At 37.2% G+C, this 9,131-nt stretch overlaps 1 protein-coding gene across 1 annotated transcript; it reads left to right on the top strand.

The window, feature by feature from the left end:
* Nucleotides 1–2,225: 2,225 nt before the first annotated feature.
* LOC103723475 (small ribosomal subunit protein RACK1z-like) lies at nucleotides 2,226–9,131 on the top strand. Its single transcript, XM_039123258.2, has 2 exons — nucleotides 2,226–3,236; nucleotides 8,825–9,131. Exons 1-2 carry the CDS (start codon nucleotides 2,367–2,369, stop codon nucleotides 8,924–8,926), a joined length of 972 nt encoding a protein of 323 aa, XP_038979186.1. The 5' UTR covers nucleotides 2,226–2,366; the 3' UTR covers nucleotides 8,927–9,131.

Raw genomic sequence — 9,131 nt, 5'->3', positions numbered from 1 at the left:
AGCTCATTGCGAAGCATATTGAACTCACTTTGGATATGACTGATTTTTTAATTTTTTAAAATAAAATAACAAATAGAATAATTAATAAATATTTTATTTTTAAAACTATTATAAAAAAATATTTGTAACCTTTTCTTCTTAACATATGTTGCACTATATTCTTGATTACTTGTACTTGCCTAATCAACCATCCATTTATACCGTTTCCAATAAAAACTATTTACATCATTCAGCAAGGATTTTTTGAACCTTAATATATCCTTGAGTAGTATGTTCTTATCTATTAATTTACTCTCTTATTCTATCCTATAAATAATTTAAACGCCTGCTTTTGAATCATCCATCAATACTTGATTGTTGAAGAGGCTCCACCGCATGTTGATCGCAAGTGTTAGTAAAAGCATGAAAGTTCAATTCTAGAAAACAAATTATTTCAATTTTTTCATTTGCTTGTTTTGTATTTCATCTTTTATTATTTTTTCTTCACTTTTTGCAAATTGCAATATTGTTTTCTTTATGTATTGATTCACATATATTTGATATAACAAATGATATATTCATTTTATTTATAGAGTTATGATATTATTAGCTTTATCTGTCCATTCACGTACTTTATATATAATTATAACAAAATCTCCAATCTTATATGCTTGAGAATTAAAATTTTTATTCTTGTTTATTCCTTGACCTTTTCTTTTCTAATGTATTTTGTTCTATTTTGAAGTTATTTCATCCCGTAGTCCACTAACTTGAAAACTATTCCTTCGCTATCCCATTTGTTTTATTTTTCACGCCATATCTTGCATTTATATTTATCTATTTTGATTTTTTTCCCTCTTGCCCTCAACATTTGGCTTTATGCATATTAGCATGCATATGTTATGGACATGGTTTATTAGAAAAAACTCTCTATGGGGAAATTTATTAAGCGTGCACCGAAGAGAACATTATTATTAGAAAATTATATCATGCTTAAGTTGCAAATTCGTGGGTAACAAAATAAAAATAAAAAAATACTCTACAAGAAATATTTAGAATTCTAAGTTAAAAGACTTCATGGTTCAAAACCTAAAACAAAAATCTAATATAATTCAAGCCACAAGAGATCCAATTCTAGCCAGATGCCAGATACATTAGAATAAGTTGAGTTGGAGCTTAAAATGGTAGTTTGGGACGGCACCTAAATTGACGGAGAATGGTAGACCGATGCAAAATTTGTTGTTTAGATATTGGACCCATACCGGTGATACACTGGTACTATGTCGTACGGTATGATATAGGATCTTTTCGGTATATCAAATATAGATATGCTTTTCAAGTCGATAAAGATTTTCTGGATCTTAATATATTCTTGAATAGCATATTCTTAGTTATTTATTTACTCCCTTATTTTCTCTCAAAAATAATTTAAAGACCCACTTTTGCATCATCCATCAATACTTATTTGTTAAAGAAGCTCCACCTCATGTCGCTCGCAAGTGTTAGTGAAAGCATAAAAGTTCAGTTTTAGAAAATAAATTATTTTGATATTTTTCGTTGGCTTGTTTTGTATTTCGCCTTTTATTATTTTTTCTTTGTTTTTTACAAGTTACTATGTCGTTTTCTTTATGCATTGATTCACATATTTTTGATATAACAAATATCATACTCATTTTATTTATGGAGTTACACGATAATATTTTTCCCTATTCACGTACTTTATATATAATTACAACAAAACGTCAAGATCTTATATGCTTGAGAATTTAAAATTTTATTCTTGTTTATTCCTTGACCTTTCCTTTTCTAAAGTATTTTTGTTCTATTTTGAAGCTATTTCATCTCATAGTCCATCAACTTGAAAACTATTCCCTCGCTATCTCATTTGCTTTATTTTTCACGCCATTTCTTGCATTCATATTTACATATTTTGATTTTTTTTGTGCCCTCAACATTTGGCTTTTTGCATATTGAACATTATATTAGACAATTATATCATGCTTAAGTTGCAAATTCATGTGTAACAAAATAGAATAAAAAATAATACTATACAAGAAACGTTTATAAATCTAATTTATAAGACTTCATAGTTCAAAACCTCAAACAAATCTAATATAATTCAAGCTGCAAGAGATCCAATTCTAGCCAGATGCAAGATACATTAGAATAAGTTTGAGTTGGAGCTTAGATTCGTAGTTTGGACCGGTCAAACTTTAAGCTCTCTCCACTCAAGGCCTCACTACGATCCCCAACTCCAAAACCCTAGTCCTTCCCCTATATTAGCCGTTCCCCTATATTAGCCGTCCAAATCCCCTTCCCATCGTTCTCCGAAACCCTAGCAGCCGCCGCGCCCGAAGAGCGAACGACCACCTCCTCGACCGGCGGCGATGGCGGACACCCTTATCCTCCGCGGCACGATGCGCGGCCACAGCGACGTGGTGACGGGGATCGCCACCCCGATCGACAATTCCGACATGATCGTCTCCTCGTCCCGGGACAAGTCCATCCTCGTGTGGCACCTCACCAAGGACGCCCCCCTCTCTACTGATGGTGCCGCCGCCTCCTCCTACGGCGTCCCCCGCCGCCGCCTCACCGGTCACTCTCACTTCGTGGAGGACGTGGTCCTTTCCTCCGACGGCCAGTTCGCCCTCTCCGGCTCCTGGGACGGTGAGCTCCGCCTCTGGGACCTCAACACAGGCGCCACCACCCGCCGCTTCGTCGGCCACACCAAGGACGTCCTCTCCGTCGCCTTTTCCGTCGACAACCGCCAGATCGTCTCCGCCTCCCGCGACCGCACCATCAAGCTCTGGAACACCCTCGGCGAGTGCAAGTACACCATCCAGGACGCCGACGGCCACACCAACTGGGTCAGCTGCGTCCGATTCAGCCCCAACGCCTTCCAGCCCATAATCGTCTCCGGCTCCTGGGACCGCACCGTCAAGGTCTGGAACCTCACCAACTGCAAGCTCCGCTGCACCCTCGCCGGCCACGGCGGCTACGTCAGCGCTGTCGCCGTCAGCCCCGACGGGTCGCTCTGCGCCAGCGGTGGGAAAGACGGGATCACCCTGCTCTGGGACCTCGCTGAGGGGAAGCGGCTCTACTCGCTCGATGCCGGGGCAATCATTCACGCGCTTTGCTTCAGCCCGAACAGGTACTGGCTCTGCGCCGCCACCCAGGACAGCGTCAAGATCTGGGATCTCGAGAACAAGTCCATTGTGCAGGATCTCAAGCCCGAAACGCCCACCAGCAAGAACCAGGTATATGACTGCTTTTCTAGATTTTTTATTTACACGGAAATTGCTGCTTTTGGGTCTTCCCTGACATGTTTGGAGATTCATAGGTCAAAGAAAGATTAGATTTTTCTGCCTTGCATGTTGATTAGTATAATCTGAAATGATATTGCTTTGGGAATTTCTCTGTGCGACGTATCTAGGTGTTTTTACTATTTATTTACATATTGCTGGGCTTTTCTTGATCAGGACCTTAGATTCTCTGGAATAAGAAAGATTTGAATTTTTTCCATTATCTTTTTTTTTTTTGTATTTCTTTGAATCTTATGATTTAGTAGATTCATGTGGATGGAGTCTGTGTAGATCTGAAGCGAGGACCGTGAGTTAATGAACTACTTGTACAGGGCATAAACAATGCATGTGTCGGCGAGTTGATGATTGTTAATCATACGTGAGTGAGAACTGCCAAGTTAAATCAAGTAGTCTAGACTGGTGGATCACTGTGAAGATGGAATGAATTTTCCCTTGCATATTTATCAAAGTAGAACTGTTTGATTGCATCATATCAAGTTGAGCAGTCAGCCCCATAAAGCGTGCACTTTAAATAGTACGATGCAGTCTATTTTATGATGTTTGCTCTTTGCCTTCTTGATTTGTGACGTTGAGAGGTCTTAAGCTTCTAGAAGGTCTGTTGTGAATTTGCAAATGCTGTCATTTCATGCATGTTAGACCAGAGAGAGTTTTACAATCAGTATCATGTTTTTTCCTCCAATTTTGGATATAGAAGTGTGAGGACCTGCACGCGGCCGTGTTTAGTCCCATATAGGTTATTCGCTGGGTAGATTTTGGATATTTATATAACCTAAATAATGCTTTCCGACTAGCCTTTTTGGGTGAGGTTCTGGGTTGGGACAAATAGTATCAAAACGAACGTGTCCCATAACCTATATGGATTAGGAGATATTCCAGCACGGATTATGAGCGCTGACTATGGGCTAGTCGTGGTGCTTGTGATTAGTTTTGAATGGATTTGCTTGTGATTAGCCTGATAAGGATGTTAGGGCTTGAACGGAGGGAGTATGTGAGGATTCGTTGCAGGCATGTGTTTAATCCGACATCGGTTATTCGCTGGATAGATCTTGGGTACTTATACAAGATCAAGTAATCCAAATAATTCTTTTCGGCTAGTCTTTTTGGGTGAGGTCCTGGATTGTAATAAGAAGGTAGGATTTGTGGACTTGGAATGTTCAATGCCTTTCATGTTCCTTTCCTGGTCACTAGAAGCATGGTGTTCTTGGTACTTGTAAGGTTACTCCACTTTTTTTTCCCTCAAATGCGTGCTTGTCTGAATTGCACTATTGATTGGACTGATGATTTTAAAGTTTGGCAATCATGAGAAAATATCTGAAACTGAACATTTTATATGAAAATATCTCCACTTTTTTAGCTCATTATTTTGGTTTATTTACTTGTATGAGCATCTGCTTTATCTTTTAATTGGGGTCATACTTAGGTTATTTTGTATTGTTTTTATGTCATATGGTGCCTAATATTATATGATAAGTTGGATTATAGATCTTGGTGTACTATATCTTGCATAATTCTGTTTTTAACTATTCTTTGGAGCTCCGGAGTGCCTCCAATATCGATTAATATTTAATGGATGATTGCTTGTCACTGTACACAAAACATGCTTTGTTGACTTTTATTGATCATGACATACAAAATTGTTAGAAGATAGTATCAGTCCTTTCAGTGCTTTTACCAAGAAAAGTTTGCTAGAATTATGAATGCCATTTGTATTCTCAGAGTCTTTTCAAGTAAAGGATCGGATATGGTAATCACTTGACCCCGCTGATGTTTCTGTTGTATTTATTTTGGGCATGGTTTGTTGACAATATGCATGTAATCACACATAAATACATGATTGTTCTTAAAGTTCAAGTTCCTATTTATGTTGTCTGTTTTGTAGAAGTAGGCCTTCTTAGTACAATATTAGGCATATGATGTTTCTTATGCTTCTTTAATCCCTTGTTGTATGCCACTTTTTAATGGTTTATAACGTTGAGGAGAGGGAAGGACACAAAATTGGAATGGTAAATACATTGGAGAAAAGTTTGAAAATTAATTTAACTGAGGGATAAGAGAATTTAAAGCATATTTTTTGTGCTGTTTTGAATTTATTCTATGCATTGGTGGAATAATAGATGATCGTGTCTCCAAAAGGACTACAACTGTGTGGGTGAGGTTGAGATGTTCATATATTAATAAAAACTTTGAAACTAAATAAACATTTTATTAAACAGGTCTTAGGCTGGGTAGAGTTTATGGTTGTCAGAAGGGATCGAGAGCATTATATGAGATCAAGGGTATTTTTTGTTTCGTTATAGAACGAGGAAGAATTGATAAATTTGATTATTGCAGAGTAAGCTTCACAACACCGAGAGTGTATGATGGAAACTTGCTCTCTCTCTCTCTCCCCCCCCCCCCCGCCCTCTAGTTAATGGTAAATGATTCATCATGTTCAATAATGTAGAGCTAGGTAGCTTTTGGTGTCTAAGGGATTTCATATGTTGGTGAAGTATTGAAAAAGAGGCAAGTTAGAGCCTAGAGATGAAAATAAGATTGGATATTGGCACAATTAGAAGCATCTGAAGGAGCTTTTTTATCTGGAGGGTTTGGCCTTCAATAGGAGCCAATTGTGAAGTTAGACTAGTAAATCAACACACTAGAAATTGGAATTAGATGTTCATTTTCATGGTATTGATTGTATATATAAAAAGGAAATTTTCTAAACATTTGCCTTCACAAAATAATTTAATTCTGAAGTAGCATTGGCATACAACAAAGTTCTTCAGCAATTCTACATTTTGAGCAAGATGTCACTGATATATGGTCATGGTATAAGAAAACCTCTAGTCAACCTTATTATAGACATGCATCTATTGAGCAATTGCTTTGCAAAAGAAAGATCATTGTTATTAAAATTGTGCTTGAGCTTTTACTATTCAAGACTCAACTTCTTGTTCCTTTTCTCTAGATCAGCTTTATTACAGTGCATGAAAAGCCATTATGACTAGTCTAGAAATTATTTGGCTAACCTTCATTTAAAGATGTCCTTTTGTTGTCTTTTAACTTTATTCATCTTTACCACCATCACCACCCCCCAAAACAAAAAAAAACTTTTTCCTATTCTTAGCATTTATGCCATATTTGCTGTTTTTGCCAAAATATGGAATTCTTGGATTGATCATCTGGATATTGAATCGTAGTATTGTAAATATGATTGAGGCTATTATTAGTTATAGGTGGTGAGTATTATTTTTTGAGAAAACTGGTGGTGAGCATTATTGAATTATATTTTTCACTGCATTGTAGAATCTTGTTAAAGGATAACTAGTAGTAGCTGCAGTCTCATGTTCATCGAAGCCCATTTTGGCTTATGAAATGATGGGTCAAGCACTAAAAATTAAAAAGAAAAGTTGAGTGGGCCTTCAGGAAGATACTTAAACTGTTGTTCCTTGGTAGGAAAGTATGGGGTGTAGGCAAGCATTGTAAATTATGTAGAGTTGCCCTACTTACCACTGGGCGTATAGGTAGGATAGGCAGGGGGCAAATTGATTGGAGATTTAAGTTCAGAGATTTGGTAATGAACATCAGAGCGCGGACATGTAAACATGGGGTCTGATATCCTCATCCTTCCCGAGGATCAGGCTAACATCAAATATGATATTTATGGAGGTTGAACCTTCAATTTAATGCATTACAAAATATAATGATAATATTGGTAGTAAATACAAACTATAGCTAGCTCTCTCTGGCAAGTGTTCCTGTTGTATATATGGCCATCATAAAAGCTCAGGCAATTGGGACTTGGAAATCTGTTTTATGTTAGTGAACAATTTTTGGGACTCGGGAGTATGGAACAAATTCAACGCATTCTTGAAACTTGATCGTTTAATATAGTTATCTTTGTACTTGAATTGTTCCATATTTTTCCAGAAGCAATTATGTTTAAGGCACCAGTGGTTTTTAATTGCATTATACTGTCTCCAAATATACTCTAACTGGACATGTGCTATGAACATGATTAAGGAAATGTGGCAAGCCGCTCATGCTTTTTAAAAACTTATGCTGTAAATGTGGAACTACAGATGGCATCCCCCCTTCCTATTCTGTTCTTTCCCCATATTGGTGCAGGGTATGCCCCTTTTTTGCCCAATGCTTCAGTCCAGACTCCAAAATAGAGCCAGTCACTGCAGCCCAACACCCCCACCCCCGCCCCTGCCCTACAAAAAAATGAAAAAGAAAAAAAACTCTTTTCTCTCCTCTCCAACATATCTACCAGTGGTGTTGGGACCCTAAAAGTCTGGCAGGAGGGTAGTCCACTTGCGAAATAAAATTCCAGGAACAAAAGGCATTCTCATCAATAACAGAGATGCGACTGCAGATGAATTGTCTAAAAGCTTTTCATGAATTTACATATTTAAGATCTTCGGACATTTCTTAACAGTTATTAAACATAATTTCTTAACTTTGTAAAGATTATAAATCTGCGTCCTATCATTGTGAGTTCCTGCATCTTGCCTCAGACAAATAAGCTAGTATAATGTTAGTATTTGGCTCAAGCTTCTTTTGAGTGCTAGCTGGTTTCATAACAACCCCAGTTTTTTTGAATGTGAGGATACTAGAACATTCGTCTCTAAATTATTTTCTAGATTGAGAAGCATTTGCTCAATTGCTGCCCCTCCCTCCATGGCAGTATCTACACAGGTATGCACATGTTTGTGAATGAGTTTCTTATAATTTTAGTTGTTTGAATGACCATTTAAACCCTGTGTTTCCATTCCTGTTTTTGCACTTTTGAGTATTTTTTCTAGAAACCTCGGCACGTTGGTTATTGGGAGCCTCTCAGCACTATCTACAATAAATAGAAATTAATGGAGTGCATATTTTATGCTTGTTGAATGCAACGTGTGTCTCTATAGTTTTGTAAGTTGTTGCTGATAATTATTTTTGGGACATGCGAGATCCAAATTTAATATGCCTGTTGTATAAAATTTTCACTGAGAATTATGTTGTTTTGCGAGCGCTCTCTTGTAACTTATATTTGGTGTCTCTGTATGTATTCTCGCCTACAGTAGTAGTGGTATATTCTCCTGATATAAAATTATACTCTACCGCATGTATTTGTGTTTTCTGGCAATGCTTTTCTGCATATTTTGCAATTCATCCATATAGGATCTTTTCTTGTGGTCAGGCATGCTGAGTGGGTCTGAAACTATCTTTTTTCCATGACTTAGAATTTTTTTCTTCCTTCTTCCTTTTCTTTTTGCTGAGATTGGCAACCATTTGCCTTGCAAATAGTAAAAAGTTGAAGACATTCTTTTATTTCTCAAGTCAAGGTTTCATCATATAATTATCAAGGTTTTCCACAACGCCAGTTTCTCCTATGTGATGCCTGCAATGCAAAAAGCTCATTAATTAGTTGTCATATAAGATTTCTCTTTGATGGATGTATCTATTTTATTTTAAGACATATCGATGTTATTGACATCTGTTAAATGGACGGAAGAATGCTTTCTAACTTTTTCCCTCCGTGACTGCTATTGCAGATGCTATACTGTACAAGCTTGAGTTGGAGCGCTGATGGAAGCACCCTGTTTACTGGTTACACTGATGGTACCATCAGAGTCTGGGAAGTTAGTCGCTATTAGAGCTAAGGACCTAGCTACAAGTCTCTTTTTTGAACCAGTCTGTTAATTTAACCAAACGAACTTGTGGTATCTATTTCCCATCTAGTTTTGAATTTGCAAGGCACATGTTTGGCGATCAAATATTTTGCTATTGGCATTGAAAGTTATTTCATAGTTTTGCTATAGGAGACCTTTGAATGGAAGTATATTCTCATCTTTTTGATGA

This window comes from Phoenix dactylifera, chromosome 1 (assembly GCF_051530095.1).
Source record: "Phoenix dactylifera cultivar Ajwa chromosome 1, Ajwa_hap1_PhDact_Kaust_v1.1, whole genome shotgun sequence".
NCBI lineage: Eukaryota > Viridiplantae > Streptophyta > Magnoliopsida > Arecales > Arecaceae > Phoenix > Phoenix dactylifera.
This window is presented reverse-complemented; position numbering and strand designations above follow the sequence as displayed.

Excerpts from the sequence above, each read along its gene's own strand:
- LOC103723475 (XM_039123258.2), top strand. The coding sequence starts at position 2,367 with ATGGCGGACACCCTTATCCTCCGCGGCACGATGCGCGGCCACAGCGAC. Across the intron at positions 3,237-8,824 it reads CGCCCACCAGCAAGAACCAG|ATGCTATACTGTACAAGCTT; the intron begins GTATATGACTGC and ends CTGCTATTGCAG.